Below are 18,301 nucleotides of genomic sequence, written 5' to 3'. Positions count from 1 at the left end.
AAGCTTCACATACTACTTAAATCATTCTGTCATAGTTGGCCTGGATTATCAAACGTTTATAAGATTGGACCCTTATTAAAAATGCCCAAGTTATCTTGTTTCAGTAATACAAAGGTCATCACCAAGGGTCCCATCTTCTAAGCAGAGTCTTATAAAATTTCCACTTCAGTAGCATGAAATGGGCTAGAAAAAAAACAAAGATCCATCCTTTCCATGCTTTAAAAACAGGTATGTTTTAAAATAATATTTCTGCCTCTTTGCTTTCTGTTTTAGTTTTTTAATTTTTTTTTGTTTTTGGGCTACACTGGCTCTGTGCTCAGTGATCACTTCTGGTGGGCTCAGCAGACTATATGAATTGCCAGGGATACAACCCACATCAGCTACTTGCAAGGCAAGAGCATTTCCTACTGTACTATTTCTCTGGTCCCACTACCCCCTTGCTTTGTAAGTTTTTCATGTTATAGCTCATTAAGGAACAAATCTGTCCTTTATTCTCTAAGGTAGGAAGAAAGTCAAGGCAGCCTAATGAGTGATGACCAACAAAATTGATCAATTTCACTGGTCTGAATTTTTCATTTTCTGAAGGGACTTGTGCTGCTATGATGGAAAATAGCTGTTAGTGGAAAAATGAGAAACCAGTACTTCCTATCAGCCATAAACTCCCTGACTCTTAGTCAACGTGCCATAAACCTAAGGCTCTGTGAGTGTTACTTGATTACCATAAAGTTCATAAACTTGTAATTGTACATCACAGTGATTCTCTAATAAAAAATTTAAAAATGAACAAAAAAAAACCCCATACAGATATCATGTGTCTACTTCTTTGTCCTTTTATGGAGGGGGTAGGGTGGGGTCACATTTGGTTGTGCTCAGAGATTTTTCCTTGCTCTGTGAGCTCAGGGATCCCTCCTGAAATTGCTCAGGGAATTATGTGGTGCCAGGGATCAAATCCAGGTCACTTGCTTGCAAGGCAAGTGCCTCACCCACTGTATGATTTCTCTATGCCCAGTGAAAATTATTTTTGCTGATACTCTTAGAGTCATATATTTATTGGTAAAATCCTTTTAATTATAAATTGATGATCAATAAACCCTTATTTACGTACTTTCATGAATAGAAAAAATAGAAAGTATAGACCTTTGTAATTATGCATTTTAAAGTATAGTTATACTTTTATAGTAATACTTTTAAAGCACATTATATCTATACTCCATAACAGCAGGCTGGTGTGTCAGAGAGCATACAATAAAGGTGACAGGTTAAAACATTTCCCAAGATTGTCTCATTGTGGACACTCCTGTCAGTCTTTTCACTGCTTGATTCCTCATTTCTCAATTGATCCTTTGTGAATAATTCACCTGATGTGGGCCATGTCACTGGCATAGAAAGGAGTGGGAGAGAGAGGTTTTCATTTCCTTTGATCATCTTGGAAGAAAAGTGTTTTATTTGGCTAATGCCTTACAGTCATCTTTAACTGACATGAGTGGATTGTCTGGGTGAGGAATTTAGTGAATGGAGCTAATTAGTGAGTCACAAGAAAAGAAAGGATGAGAATTAAGGTTCATATATAAGTGTACCAGGATTTGTTTTTGTTCTAGAATGTGTTTTTGAATCTTTTGTTCAAAATGCCAAGGTGATAATCTATCTTGAAATTTATTTATCTACCCACACATAGACTACATATAAGTGTGTGCATATAACATATAAGTTACATGCATCCAGACAAGCAATAATCCTATTTTATTGCAAATATGTCTTTATGCAGATAAAAGTCTTGAATTATGCAGATTGTGTCTTAAGATGAACTAGATTGCACAGCAATGAAGCAAATCCCCTAAATATTAATGGTTTATAGAAAAGAAAGACTTTTATTTGCTCTATATGTTTGATGTAGGTTTGTAGGGAACACTGCTCTTCAAGGCTACCTTCAATAGTGTTCAAATTGACATCATAGGATCTACTTGGAACACCATTTGTCCAAGTTGCAGGAGAGAACCAAAAAATCTGAGTCCTTCAAGTTTCCAACCTGCAGTGAGGCACCTCATTTTTATTTCTGTTTTGCTGGTTGAAAAAGCACATGTGACCAATACTGAGTAGCAGAATCCCAAACCCTATTATTTTGCTAGTACTGGCATTTGGAGATATTATCTGCTGCTCTGTATTTCCAACCCTTTAGCTGTGACTTTTATTTTCTCATATTTTTGGGTTTTGAGAATTTCTTTTTCTATATTATAAGCGAGATGTACGGTCTTATTGCAAAGCTTAGCCTTTTATGTTGTTTACTAAAATATAAGCTTTACATCTCAGAGAATTGTTAAATTCATAGCAAAGTTGAGTGGAAACTGCATTTGTGACAATTGATGAATTCACGGGTACAATCACTATCACTCAAAGTTCATATCAATATTTTTCAGAATTTAACATCCTCCGAAGCCTCTGAATCAATCTGTATGTTAAAACGTTTAGATGTACATTTGCAGAATCCTGCCACAAAGGCAGATCTTTTGATAAGTTGGTATATTTCATAGAAATGGGGTTGTATGCCAGGAGTAATTCCTGAGTGCAGAGCCAGGAGTAACCCCTGTGCAGAGCCAGGTGTGATCCAAAAAGAAAAAAAAAAAGAAATGGGGTTGTATAAGCTCAATTATAGTAGAAATCAATATGTTCATGCAACTCACTACCCTCCACACTCATAAACCACATTTACATTTGGAATGCTTAAAGCAATTACTCTAGATATCAAAAAATTATAAATTGTTATTTGTAACTATAATTGATGACTAAATTATTAAATTGGGATGTTTAAGAGATAAGGCTTTGTTTATACCTCCAACATAAGTTTACAACTAACCCCTTTTTGGTCAGGTCTAATAACTTTCAATTAACCTTGGTAATGAGAACATAATGAACTTTCTCATCAAAGAAAATTGAAATTAATTTTCTTTGTTCAGACAACCAGCTTAGAGAAGCAAAAGAAATCTCACCTAAGTGGTTCTAGTATGCAACAGGTTTTTAAAATGCTCTTCAAAAGTCAGATGCACAATGCTGTGGATTTCCATGACAAGTTAAAGTTGTCATGGAAATGTATATAAGTATATAACCTACACCAAATGAACACATTAAATTTTTATCTTAAAAACATGAAACTTGCTAGAGATTATCAATAAAACATAGTATATTATACACAAATACATTATTCTTATCGATTCCAAAATACTTTTAGCAGTCACAAAGAGAAAATAATGATAAAGAAAAACTTAAACTTATTTTCTTTTTCATTAAACAAAAATTATTAGCAAGGACAAAAATAAAGATACAGAGCACATTTAATAAAATTTGTAGTTTTAATGGTCAAATTACTTTTAAAAATCAATATGGATTAATCAATGTTAAGAACAGTAAGGGAACTGAAGTTTATTTTGAAAGTAGAAGTAAATATAATACATTATTATACTTGAAATTTACTAATGATAAAAGATGAGTTTAGTGGATAGCATATTTTCATGGAAGAATTATGTATGCAATCCATACAATCATGGGGTTATGGTAAAATATGTATTGTAGATGGAAATGGACTGGTCAACCATATTTATAAAAATAGTTTGCATGAAGAGCTGGTGTGATAGTGAAAGGGTTAAGGCATTTGTCTTATCCTCATTGGACTCCAATTTAATCCCCAGTACCACATATAATCTCCTGAATGCTAACAAGACTAAACACTGAGCACAAAGACAAAATAAGTTCTGAACACCACTGTTATTGCCCCCAAAAACCAAAAGCAAAAATAAAATATTTTGGATTGGAGGCCAGAGTTATAATACAGCTGGTAGTGTTCTTGCTTTGCCCACCGCTGACCTGGGTTCAAACCCCAGCATCCCATGTGGTCCCCTGAGTACTGCCAGCAGTAATTTCTGATTCCATATCCAAGAGTAACCCCTGAGCATCACTGGGTGTGGCCCAAAAACAAAACCAAAAATTTGGATCTGATAGCAACCTATTTTTCACTTTTGGCAAAGGAACTATTGTAAAAGAAACAGGTGTTGTGTGACTCTGCTAAGGGGAGAAGGCTTACACTGAACAGATGTCTGTTTTTTGTTTTAGGATGGGCTCCTTCTTTGCTCCCAGCCTCCCAGGAATCAACATCCTTCGACTCCACACATCCATGTATTTCCAATGCTGGGCTGTTATGTGTTGCAATGTCCCTGAGGCCAGAGTCTTCAAAGCTTCCAGATCGAACAATTTCTACTTGGGCATGCTCTTGCTCATTCTCTTTCTGTCCACCATGCCCGTGTTGTACATGATTGTTTCCCTCCCTCCATCATTTGATTGTGGTCCCTTCAGGTTCGTACATTTGAAATTCCAGTTGGGCATGCTGTTTTTTCTCCCAAACTATGGTATTTTAGTACATATGTATGAATTACTTAGGATATTCAGATTCATTATGAGACACAGAGATTCTTGGGGAAATTCCATCTATTTCCTTATTTGGGATTCATGAAAAGGAAAAATAAATGTTCCATAGTCAATCTAGGCAAAATATTGATAAAATTTGAACTATTTCCATTATAAGTATATAACAATAAGCTGCTTTGATAATGTCAGTTTGGCAGAAAAGTTTTTTGGAATTAAAACTGTCATTGATATCCAGACATCAGAAATTAATTGTTACTTTTCCTGTCACTATCACTGTCATCCTGTTGCTCATCAATTTACTCGAGAAGGCAACAGTAATGTCTCCATTGTGTGACTTGTTACTGTTTTTGGCATATCAAATACGCCACAGGTAGCTTACCAGGCTCTGCCATGGGAGCAAGATACTCTCAGTAGCTTGCCTTACTCCCTGTGCTATTGCTCTAGCCCTACTTTTCATATAGCTCACCAAATTGAAAATGAAAATAAGAAATAAAATATGTTAACTGCTTTTACTATTGGACTGGAGAGATAGCATAGCAAATACGGCGTTTGCCTTGCACGCGGCGGACCTGGGTTCAATTTCTCCTTCCCTCTCAGAGAGCCCAGCAAGTTACCAAGAGTATCCTGCCTGCACGGCAGAGACTAGCAAGCTACCCGTGGCGTATTCAATATGCCAAAAGCAGTAACAAGTCTCACAATGGAGACGTTACTAGTGCCCGCTCGAGCAAAATCGATAAACAAAGGGATGACAGTGCTACAGTGCTACTTTTACTATTAGCGAATGAGATAATCATTAGGTTAGGTTGAATATAAAGAACACACAATTTATAATCCCAAATTCTATGTGCTAGCACTTGTGAAAGACGTCCCTCATGGTTTCTGTTTTTTCTCCAAAGAAGACAAATCATTATGTCAATATTAGTCAAGAAGACGTTATGATACAAATTGAAACTTTGATCCTTATGATAGTTACCTCTATGAAACTATCAAGAAATTAAATTTTCTAGGATCTGGAGTATTGACATTTCATTTGCTAACGAGCCTTAAAAAATGAATCTCCCACAAATTTTCCCCTGAGATTATCTGCATATTGGATTACAGGTCAACATGCTTTTGAGTTACTTAACCTTCACTTTGAAGGAAACACAAATGTGAAATGCCTTGTGAATGACAAGCATGAGGCAATAATAGCAACATAGGACTAAAGACAGAACTCAGTGGGCCGAGTGAATCCTTTGCATGTAGAATACCCTGCTTGGATGGACAGCACCATCTTATCCCCTGAGCACTACCAGGGGTTGTCCCTAAGTAGTGCCTAGTTTCCCCTAAATAGTGCTTAGTGTGACTCCAGAACCAAACTAAAATCAAACAATAATAGACATATGGGCTGGAGAGATAGCACAGCACGTAGGGCATTTGCCTTGCACACAGCTGACCCTGGTTCGATTCCTCTGCCCCCCTAGGAGAGCCCAGCAAGCTCCCGAGAGTATCTAGCCCGTATGGCAGAGCCTAGAAAAATACCCATGGCATATTCGATATGCCAAAAAACAGTAACAACAAGTCTCACAATGGAGACGTTACTGGTGCCCACTCAAGCAAATCAATGAGCAACAGTGACAATAGCCACATAGAATTCCCCATTGGTGTTGTCAGAGCCAAATGTTTAGAGTTTCCCACAGAGAAGTATAATGAGGCATTTCTATGCTAACAGTAGTCTGAGGGTTTTTCTTTTCCTCTACCAGAAGAGAAAGAAAGAACATGTTAAATCAGCATACAGGGCAAGAACAGCTAGAGCTCATCATAATCAGCAAGCTGATGATCCTGCTCATTCATTTAGCCCCACCTCAACCCCAGCCCCCAAGCAAGTGGGTGAAATAAATAATGCATACAGTGACATCTGGAGACTAACTATGAAATTGCATGCTTGAAAGAGGTACTGGTTTTAATAAACCCTTAAAAAATCTCACGGTGCACAGTTCGCCAGATAACCATTCGAAAACATTATTCATTGCAAATCATCCACATAACTATGTTGATAAATTTAAATTATATTTCAACCTTTTAATGGAAAGCCAGTCCTTCTTAGTAAAAGATATTCAAAGAATTTAACTGTCTAATGGAAAACTTCACAATATCAAAAAACTGAGGTGTGGTTACAAAGGTATATTAATATAATAGCATTTTTCATTTTTCAATTATATATGTATAATGACTGACTAGCTTTAGCTTTCTTAGTCCTAACTCCTCTTACGTTACATTACACCAACTCTCTAAGATTTTATTTTATCTATGCATAACAATAATGGATTACAGAACATGTTTATATCTGTGTTAACATTTATGGTTTTAATGTATATGCAATTACCAGAGTTGATCACCCCCAAAGTACCCCAACCCCCCCCCCCCATGGTCCTTATTTAACCCCTTGCTTGCTTCTCCATGGGCCCTTTACTCCTGTTTAGCAAACTCAGTTTATTATACAGGCCAAGGATTTGTCATCTCTTGGTACCGTTGAATGAAAATGATTTCATACAAAAATTAAATTATTCTGTATTAAGTCATTAGACAATTTTGATGAAACATTTTCTAATTGGCAAGCTTAAGCTAAAAAATTACATATTTATATCTTAGTATCAATTCAAATTTAGATAAACTATTTTTCTGTAACTTCTTTCATCCTGGAGCAAAAGAATATATGTTCTTCCCCATTTCCTGATACCTGATATTTTTCATCTGGTCTCTTAATAGTAACTGTGAATTTACAGATACTTTAGATTCTCACTAGTCTCCTTGCTAACCTTTGGCAGTTGTATTTTTATGTATTTTCATTAAATTGCAAAGGTATTATGGGTTTACCCTATAAAATTTGGAATTTATGAAAATTAATATTACTCATAATTTCAAAGACCTGAAATAAAAGCCCTCAGCATTTTATATTCTGGTTTTATTTTATTCTAATTTTTATATAGCTGAGATCACACATGATGATGTTACAAAACCGTGACAAAAACATTATCTATAATGTGACACTGCTATTCCATTACTCATTTCTATCATTCTCTGTGTGTCTAGTTTTCTTTCTTTTCCTTTTGTTGTCGTTGTTTTTGTTGTGTGGGATCTACACCTGGAGGTGTTCTGGGCTTATTTCTGGCTCTGTGCTCAGACATCACTCTATATGCAGCTCAGGGGACCATGTTCAGCGCTGGTGATTAAACTGGGATTGTTTGTGTGCAAGACAGGTTTTGCACTCTCTCTCCAGCCATTTTAGTTCCTTTATTGCCCTCTCACAAGAGCTACACAATATGGTATTTGGAGACCTAGTGTCATACTCAGTGATGCTGAGATCAATTGTTCTTAATAGTATAGGTGATTTCTAGAGCCTGAGGGTGTTTTTATTACTGTGAAGCTAGAACACAGCATAGGAATGGCAGAAAATAGTTCAAATGGCTCAGTGTTCTATCCCAGGCACCACACAGCCCCCTCAAGTACAAGGTATGGCTGTTAAAAACAAACCTCAATGCACAGTAGAATCTAATGAGCCAGATTTGTGTGAATGAGTGAATGCTAATGACTTACTGTGCACTAATCACTAAAGAACATAAAGGGTAAGTTGGGTATAGTTTCAGTCTGGTGGAAAGATAGTCTGGTATAAACAGAAGCTCTGCGTAAAAAGATGTAAGTTTGTTTGTGGATTTGATTCTGTTAAACAATTATTCACATTTCCAAGAATAATTAAAAAGCCAAGTGTAGTGTTTATTTAGCCCCAAGAGAATTCTCCTACAAAGGTTAGCTGGCTAAAGGATAGACAAAGAATATTTAAATATTTAAATTGGATTAAATAATCTTCGAATGACTGCCTTTAGATATCTATGGTTGTGACTGATTTTTTAATTTTTTGACCACATGTGTATATAGGAAGAACATTTCTCATGTTATATATATATATACGTGTATATACATATATGCATATATAGAGACAGTAGAAGGTTTGGCTATAAAGAATTACAGCTAAACAAAAGATTCCTATGCTGAAAGGACACCTAGACAGTGTTTGAGAAAATTTTTCAACTTTTTTGCTTGTAACCATGGTTTTCCTATATGCTTTAAATAAACTTTTCTCTTTTGTATTCCAGTGGCAAAAATAGGATGTTTGAAGTGATTGGAGAAACACTGGAACATGATTTCCCAAGCTGGATGGCAAAAATCTTGAGACAGCTTTCTAACCCCGGACTGGTCATTGCTGTCATTTTGGTTATGGTGTATGTGCATAGCTGCCTCTTAGAAAGAGACTTACTAATGCTTTTACTGCACCTCTTTTCTTTTATTCCCTTTCATAAATTTCTTCCTTCCTTCCTTCCTTCCTTCCTTCCTTCCTTCCTTCCTTCCTTCCTTCCTTCCTTCCTTCCTTCCTTCCTTCCTTCCTTCCTTCCTTCCTTCCTTCTTTCTTTCTTTCTCTCTTTCTTTCTACTTTTAAATTTTGGATTTTCTACTCTCACAGTCTCTCCAAGGACTAAGCTGTAACCTATCCAAATTCAGTGCTGATTACATGGTGATGAGAGGCTAAAATCACAAACCATGTTCTGATCCTATTGGATGTAATTCATAACCATCTGCATCTGTCTTTGTTTGCCTAGGATTATAAGATTTGTTCTCCAAGTAACGAAAATAATTATCAGTAAACAGCTAAAGCAAGGGAAACATAAATGCTAACTGCTGAATCTAATCAGCACACTGAGCTCCCCGCTACTTCCCAACCCCCCAACTCTTATTTCATAGAACAGATGGCTGTGAACACACAGAAATGATGAGCATCTAAGTCGATATTCCCCTTGGGGTTTCTATAGATTTTATTTTAGGGTTAAGGACTTAAAAGTTCTTTAAAAATCACCCAGGGCTTATCCAATAAGGTCATCAACAACCTTGTGTTGTTGTATCACAACCTTGTGTCTGTGATAACAACATCACAATAATTAAAAGGGTCTTGGAAAGATCAGTCAGCTATAGCAAAATTTGGGAGGGCTTTTATTTTCATAGTTCATTAGACTGCTCTTGGCCATCAGAAATTCATTAACATTCTAAACACACACAAAAACACACACACAAGCACACACCCCAACTACACACTTTCTAGGAAACAACTACTAAAAATGCTTTAGCCCCTTTTTCTAATCTCCATGCCCCTCCTACACAGAAAGCCTGTAAATCACCTTTAGTAGTATTTTAGAAAGTGTAAAAGGTTGAAAATTTTTTAAACAGTAAAATAAAAAAAATAGGCAACGTTAGGGGGAGAACTCCCAACATTTAAAATAAATGAGCTGAGCTCTGGAAGAATGATCATTGCTAAGGTCACGGTCACCCACTATACCACAGAGGGCAGGTGTCACTTTGCTCATTTTTATCGAGTTTGAAAAACTACTTAATGGTTGAAATGATTTTCCCTCAGTGATCACCACATAGAGAAATGGTGAGAGTAGGACTTCAACATTCACAATGCTGCCTGCCCCATTCCACTGCTGGGTATTCCTTGAGTGGGAGCTAATAGGCCAAAACAGCTAAGGTAACAATCAAACAGGTGACTTCAGAATTTGTAATGTGGTGTCGTGTTATGAAAGTGATTATAAAATCTTTGCTGCACGTGTCAGAACATGACATGCTTGATGTGGTGTGTTCTACCAGATGGCTCTTGGAGTCATCTATATTTTTCTGACTCAGAGACTTCAGAGAGAACCCTGTAGGTCTTGTGACCTCTTAGAATCAAGGTCCTATAGTAGTGTATAAATGAAATCTCAATCAACAGACACAACTTCATAATAATTTTGATATTATGTTATTAGTTTATTAAATAGAGTAAAAGTACCCATCAGTTATTTCCAGACTTTTATCATCCCCTTCCCTCATTTACCACACTGCATACACTGAACTCAAGATTAGTGGAAATCGAGTCACTTGTTAAGAATGGTCTACATCCAGAGTTGTCACACTTTTCCTTTAAAAATATTTAGTAAAATTTTAGACTGCGTGAGTCAATAGTGAAAACTGAAGAAGTTATATCAAGTAGACAGTTAAAATGTAAAAAGTATTCTTAATTAATAAGCCATATTGAAACTGACTGAAGTTTCAAGTTGTTCAAGAACCTATATAGACTGTCTAGAAAAAAAATCCAGGAGAACATGTCAAGGTCAAAGAGATGTCCTTTAAGATTGATTATCGTTTTGAGATTCTGATTTAAAGCAAAAATTTTAAGTTTATTGTTGATTTAATCTTAAGATTCTGAGATCTCATCTTCTACTTTATTGGTGTCTGTACAACTGGATTTGCTTTTTATGACTTTAATTAGAAAGTGGTACATGTTGCAAACATTTAATTTCCCCAATGGATCATATTAAAACAGCTTGGATGGTTTGGGGGTAAGAGTAGAATTCAGTTTAGTTCTCTGCAGGCAGCTCGTTTCTTTAGGAAATGATTTATAATGACTCATATCATGTACATCATGGGGCAGAAAAAATGTATTGAATAAATAGAAAAGTCCAGAATTATAAATGGCTTATAAAAATCTTTGATTTTTCTCCCCAATGCAACAGTGGTTCTAAGAAAATCCTTATAATGTGGGGCACATTCACACACAGACACACACACATTCACACGTTTATTGAACACATACTTTGTGCGAGAGATTGTACCAGATGCTTTCATATAACTTCATTTAAACTCCCCATCACTCATACAAGAGATAAACAAACCCAACTACACCATATCAATAATTGTGTTGCTAGCACCAGATGGCTCCTAATATAATATGGCACATTGGTAAGCAGAGAATATGTGTTCACTATTCAATGATTTGCAATGAAGAGAAATGCTAATTACGATTTTAACTGCATCTTCTTGTTTCTTTTGCTTTAAGTGAAGATGAACAAGCTATTTTTGTGTAGTTTGGCCAGAAATTGTTCTTTCTAGAAATGTAAATGTCATTTAAAAGCCAAGACCATTGTTTTGTAAAATATTTTCCTTGGGGGAAAGGAAATAAGAAAAATACACCACATGGAATAAAATTCATGTTAATTAACTGTAACTATTAAGAGTAAAATAATTATTATTAACATCAATTTAACATGCTATTTTTAATGATCACTTAAAGAAATAATAATGCCTTTACAAGAAGCAGCAGAAATTTAGACGTGATATGCAGTGAATAGTGCTCTAGTTCCTGGATTAAAAGCCTTGGATCCCAACTTCCTGGGTTCCCCTAATCAGTATCTTATTCTGTAGGCTATTCTGTCCTCTATGTCACAGTCTTTAATCAATGAAATAAGTTCGATTTAAAAATACATTAGAATGTACTGCACTGACAGTAATCTACAGTTTAATGTATATTTTGAAAACATATTGAGGAACAGGTAAACACCATATGTTGTTATTATTATTATTATTATTTTTTAGCTTGACCATCTATTATCTCAATGCTACTGCAAAAGGGCAAAAGGCAGCAAATTTGGATCTGAAAAAGAAGATGAAGCAGGTAGACAACAGTGTATTTCATAGAAATGGTTTTTAAATAAATTTTAGGTGGTAGAAAGTGCCAATCAATCTCATTTTCTCCCTTCCCCCCTTCTCTTTTTTTGTGGTTATTGTACAGCAAGCTTTGGAGAACAAAATGCGGAACAAGAAAATGGCAGCTGCAAGAGCAGGTTGGAGATTACTTTGTGCTTGCTTATCCCTCCCACAAACTGTACATTCTTTATATATTTTTTCTCCAAATGGAACATTTGATGCTGATTGGCATGACTTCTGCAAGCAAGTCCTACTGTTCAAATTTTGAGATCTTGTCTGCACCTTATCCAGAAGGAGGTTGTTGTTTTCCAATGGAGAGAAAAAAAGAGAGAAATCAAAAATATAAGTTTAGTAGGGGGTGGAATGATGGTACAGTGAGTACAGCATTTGCCTTGCATGCAACTGACCCAAATTCAATCCCTGGCATCCCATATGGTTTCCTGAGGAGCACGGGGAATAATTCCTGATTGCAGAGTCAGGAGTAATCCCTGAGTATCCCAAGGTGTGATGCAAAAACAAACAACAAAGAATATACTCTTAGTAGTAGGGGCAGAAAGATGAGTTTGCAAACTAATAAAAGATGAAAAACATATCCATATAATAATAGAGAAAACAGATATAGATGCATAATTTACCTTGTATATTTTGAATTTTTTTACATAGAATACACTGGAAGGGTATCCTTTGATATCATTGCCATTAATTGCCAGACTTATACTACATTCATCTCTTTTTGTTTCCCCTCCTTAATTTGGAAAACATGAAACTACAGCACACCCTACTTACCAAAACTGCTGAGTTGTGTCCCACATGGATAAGTGCTAATTAAGGAGTGCAGTGAAAATCTTTTCCAGCACTTTTTTCATCCATACCTATAAAAAATCTTTACATTAAAGGGCTCATTCATACTTGTAAGTAATAACAAACTCAATGTAAACAAATGCTTTTGTGTAGAAAGGAAAAGTTACTGCATTTGACAAATGAGCAGGAGAGCAGTCTATGTGGTTTTGGTCCAAATATTGCACTAAGTTTACTTTGAACTCAGGCTTAGCCAATGTTTCTGTACTTCTGTCCACCCTCCTTGGGTATTGGGTGACCTTTGTGACAGCAGAAATGGATGTAGCTACTTCCAAGGCCATATTCTCAGATCTCAACACACAGGAAAGTAGAATACGACTTTTTTTTTAAAAAAGGAAAAGATAAGTGTGCTTTTCTTGGCAATTAAGCTACTTACTTCTTTGTATCCGTATCCCTGTTCAACTTTATTAAGGTATAAGTGGAAAACTTATAATACCCTCATAGTGTATAATAACATGATGGATTTATATATGTATAATTTATAAATGAATCCATAGAGCTAAATAACACTTCCATCACTTCACATTTTATTGATTGATTTTTGGTGAGACTATGAAACTACTATTCTAGAACTTTTCATTATATAAATACAATGTTATTAAACTTTTTGATTATAGCCACCATGTTATACATTAACTACACAAACAGTATTCATATTATGATCAAACACTTATGCCCTTTGACCAGCTTCTCCTTATTTCTTTTTTCCCTCCTACCAGTTCCAGAAAAATCTCTTGTTTTTATTTGTTTGCTTTTACTGTTTACATTCTCTTACTAAAGTTACTTCTATTTTCCATTCCCTGTTTTACCTCTCTGGAAAGTTGCAGAGTATACCATTTATTTTATTAGATTTTATGATAATGCCTTAGAGTGAACCTATTCTTATTTGTTTGCTCATAAATGCACCCTTTCTTGAAAAAACATATGTGCTTTATTTGAAGGAAATTTTGTAAAGTTTCTAAATTACCTCTTTCCATCTATTCCCCACCCCCCATGAAATGGAACCTTCTTATTTGGATATTGATTTCCTTGATTTATTCTCTCCCTCCTTTCTTGCTCTCTTACTCTCACTCTTTCCCTCATTCTCTCCCACTCACTTGCTCTCTCACTCGCTTGCTCACTTGTGCTCTCTCTCTCATCTTTGGGTTTTGTACCACACTCAGCTATGCTCAGGGGTTACTCCTGGCTCTGCACTAGTAATTACTCCCACTGGTGCTCAGGGGACCACATGGGATACGAGGAACAGAACCCAGATATGTCACATACACTCTACCCTCTGTACTATCACCCCAGTCCCACTTTTCTTAATTATAACTTCTCTTTGATGAACATTTTGTTAAATTTTCTGTATTTCTCTTGACTTTTTCTTTCCTTTTCCTCTTATATTCTCTTTTCTTTCTCTTCTTGTCTTCTGTTTTGTTTTTAGACATAGCTGGTGGTGCTCAAATCTTACTCTTGGCTTTGTGCTCAGGTATCACTCCTGGTGAAAGTCAGGGTGCTGGGACTGAACCCAGGTTGGCCAAGTACAGGGCAAGCCCCCTACTTGCTGAGCTATCTCGCTGGCCTTTCCTTGATTTCACACTTTTGCTATAATAATTTCCATTTCCACAGTTGCTTCATTACTTACTGTTTAAGTAGCCACTTGGTCTTCTCTAACGGCTCCACAGGGCTTGTTTCCTCTTTAAGAGAGTATCACTAGCTCCTTTCAAAGTTTCTTTGACTTCAAAATCTTTTCTTTTCAAAAAGTCACTTTGCCCTTTCTTTTTGGCTTTGATCTCTGCTGTAGCCTCTTCTCAGTTGCATTGCAGTGCTTGGCACTCACTTCCACTAGAAGGCGAGACAGGCAGGGGTGCTCGTAAGGCCAAGCATGTGTGGGAGACCTGTAGACACATATCAAGACTCTGCCTGTTCTTACAAGGAGTCCTTGTCAGCATTTTAGTTTGTTTATTTCCACTGGGCTTATCAGAGTGTGCAGAAAACTTATATGCAAGTTTATATCTGGATCCACCAATGTCTCTAAACAGTGAACTAAGCCAGAGCCCCATGCCAGCCGAGGAGGAGAAAGATCTTTCTCGGTTTGCTTTCCCCTGCCGGGGGAAAGCGGTGTGGTGTCTGCCATATTATGAGGACTTTTAAACAGGTATGAACTTGGTGGCTCGGGAAAGAAAAAGAAAAGGGAGAGAGAGAGGTTGGAATTTAAAACAGCGGGGCGTGTGTGGGCAGTCTCAGGCTGGGGCGATAGCAGTGCGCGCTCTGCTGAGATGCCACTCTCGAGTGGCCACATGTTTATTTGTGCGGCTGCTCTGCTGCTGATGACCATGATCCAGAGGACAGCTAGACTACTTTTGGTACCAGCAACTGCTTCCACCAATGTCTCTAGACTGTGAACTAAGCCCGAGCCCCATGCTCCCTCAGGAAGGGAAATGATGCAATTTCTAACCTAAATCTCACTGGACTTAACTACTAAAGTACTAAAATGCAGAAATCCTAAACGGCGCGGCCTCTATTGCAGCCGCACAACTTCATATCTCTTCATTCTCAGCAATGGAAAACTATCAAATGCTTCTCTGTCAGCAGGGCTGTTTGTTTATTTTTTTTTTTGAGGGGAAACTCCAACAACAATAGTGAATATTGTGTTGAAATACGGAATGTAATCAAGGTAAAGAGAAAATGAAGTGAAATTTATCAGCTACACAAGCGGGGATGGGGGGTGGGAGGTATACTGGGGTTTTTGATATGGGCACTGGTGAAAGGACGGGTGTTTGAGCAGTGTATAACTGAGATAAGCCTGGAAAGTGTAACTTTCCACATGGTGATTTAATAAAAAAATATATATTAAAAATAAATAAATAAATACATAAATAAATAATTTTTTTAAAAAAGTTTCTATCTAGAGTGTAAAGACTTGCCACCAGTCTGTAGCCTGAGTGAGAAAGAGAGCAACGCTTCCATTTTCAACTGAGTAATGCTGGCCAAAACTCCTGTTTTCACTGTTACTTCTTGTAGTTGATAGTCTACTAACTTCTATTTCATGCTTTCAGAAATTTTGTTCCAATCTTTAGCTAAACAGAGGAGGTAGCACTGTTTGCCAAATGAAATAGAACGGGGCTTAAAACTGATACAACCTCTGTAAATTGGTTCCTCTATTCCACAAGTCACACAATGGAGATGTTACTGGTGCCCACTCAAGCAAATCAATGAGCAACAGGATGACAGTGATACAGTGATATACAGTGATTCCACAGTGCTAGCCACTGAGCCAATTTCTGAGTTTTTTTGAGACTTTGGTGTGCAAATTATATCACTTTCTATCTTTGTCTCCTAGTTTTGCCTTCTGGAGGCTTAAATTCTAGGTTGTTGCAAATGATGTCACTTAGCATAATCTTGATTCATTCTATTTACCATTGTTGCAGCTTCCCTTATATCTGTCCTTGTAGGTTTATGTTCACCCAAATTCCTTAAACGTCTTATTTTATGAGGAAGCTTTCAATCCTATGTTTTTCCTACTCAGCCCAAGTGAAGCACCGTATCTTTTCTACTAAGAGGAGTTGTGGTTTTATCTCCATTTTAAGTCTGTCCATTCTATATTTGCTAGCTGTGATATTTTGTTAATATGAATTCCAGGATTGAGTCTAAATTAATTATTGAGACTTTGATAATACCATATTGCAGAAGATGTGGGCATAGACTCATGTATGACTCAATGCCGATGTTGCATCTGTCTCTGCTCTTTGTTGTAGATAGAATTTAACATTAACCAGTTAGATTTTAGAATGGTAGGTAAAATTTTTACTTTGTTTTATTTTGTTTTTATTTGGGGGGAGAAAATTCCAATGGTGCTAGGGTGTCCAGGGGTCCATCCTGATGATACTTGCCCTCTGGCCCATTGATGTCGTGCTGTAACTCTGATCCCACATGACTACTTGAGGCAATTTTAAGTTTAGGGGTGAGTTGGGGATGGTGGTGAAAGGGCGTTTATGAAATGTCAAAATCCAACCCAGGACCCTGGCCTGCCAGGCAGGTACTCCAACCCTGGGGCTATCCCCCCAGCCAGCCCTGGTAAGTGAATAAGTTTTGACTTCTAAGAGCTAAATTCTAGCAAAGAATAGGACGTAAATTCTAGTTACGTCCTATTCTTTCTTTGCTATATAATGGTATTACAAGGCTATAACATGCTATTGCCTGATGTTCCCCCATAATTTCCCTTAAAAATAAATATAACCATCCTAAATAATTACAACTTCTAGGAAACAAAGACTGTTTTTGTTCATAGTATTCCTTCAAAGTTCCATACAGAACTAAAGATCAACTGACCATGGAGAATCTTTTAATTAAAAAAATTTGAAAGGAATAAATTCCTATACCAATTAAATAAGCATTAACAAAGTGTTACCCCCCAAAATTATAAATTTCATTTTCTCTTCTACAGAATTTGTGATGATTTTGTTCAATAATAAATATAGACTTAAAAATTATAAAAACCATTTAACGTTATATCAGTATAGAACACATTTTGAAAATACAAAATTTTAATTGCTCTTTTACACTTGGAGTTAAATTTTTGTTTGCTTTTTTAACTTTTTCCTTTTTCTCTTTCTCTTTCTCTTTCTCTCTTTTAACAGCTGCAGCTGCTGGTGGCCAGTAACTTTCATAGATCCATGGGGCCTCAGAAGTACATCTCATCTCACTTTTTAAAAAGTACTGGCTTGGTGAAGGTTTAAAGGACAGATACTGTGGAGTTGCACCTCCCTCACCTAATAATGATGGATTATCAATGCTGGTCATCTAAAGCCTCATTATTCCTGGTTCAAAAAAGGATCTTCACTTTAGTTTGCATATGTGTTCTGTTGAACCATTTCTCTGCCATTGTCCCTCCAAAATCTGAGTTTAAAAGTTTAAAAGTTAATATGATCCAAGGGCCAGAGACAAAGTACAGAGGTTAAGGTGCTGGCCTTGCATGCAGCAGCCCCTTGTTTGATTCCTGCAAGTTATAGGATCCTCTGAGTACCTCCAGATGTGGCCCCCAAATTAAAGAAAACAAATAGTATATGAATGACTCAATAGCACAAGCTACTCATTGACTCAAAAGATAGCTAAATAATTGTTTTTTTATATAAACTCACATTTTATACCTTTCATATGCATTTTCTCAGTCTGAAAACAGAAACTTTTTATCATCTTTTCTATTCAAAGTTGAAAAACAACTTCATAAAATATTCATTCTAATCATTCATTAAATCAGTTTTTAAAACCAATATCATGGTTTTCTTTTTGTTTCCCCATCCAGACACCAATGGATATATAGCCAAGACCTTTATTTGGATAGTGGGGCCAGGGGATGCTGATTTCAATGTCAAAAGGAATGTATTTTTTAGAATGAAATTCCTAAGCGAATTAAGGGTCTGATCAGCATTGAGTTGAAGTTCTCTTATATTGAAAAGGATATCTGGGCCATAGGTATTAAACTTTCTCTATGAGT

General features: G+C 36.4%; 1 protein-coding gene across 1 annotated transcript in view; it reads left to right on the top strand.

Moving 5' to 3' along the window:
- Positions 1–17,467, top strand: part of TMC1 (transmembrane channel like 1) — a 163,112-nt gene extending 145,645 nt beyond the window's left edge. Inside the window, exons 16-20 of the mRNA XM_055122337.1 lie at positions 4,102–4,341; positions 8,547–8,672; positions 11,854–11,932; positions 12,050–12,101; positions 17,445–17,467. Coding sequence (XP_054978312.1) covers positions 4,102–4,341; positions 8,547–8,672; positions 11,854–11,932; positions 12,050–12,101; positions 17,445–17,467 — 520 coding nt within the window. The remainder of the gene's footprint in view (positions 1–4,101; positions 4,342–8,546; positions 8,673–11,853; positions 11,933–12,049; positions 12,102–17,444) is intronic.
- The last annotated feature ends 834 nt before the right edge of the window (positions 17,468–18,301 follow it).

Source organism: Sorex araneus, chromosome 1 (assembly GCF_027595985.1).
Source record: "Sorex araneus isolate mSorAra2 chromosome 1, mSorAra2.pri, whole genome shotgun sequence".
In the NCBI taxonomy this organism is placed as follows: Eukaryota; Metazoa; Chordata; class Mammalia; order Eulipotyphla; family Soricidae; genus Sorex; species Sorex araneus.
The sequence above is the reverse complement of the archived record's forward strand: the minus strand, read 5'-3'. Positions and strand labels throughout refer to the sequence as shown.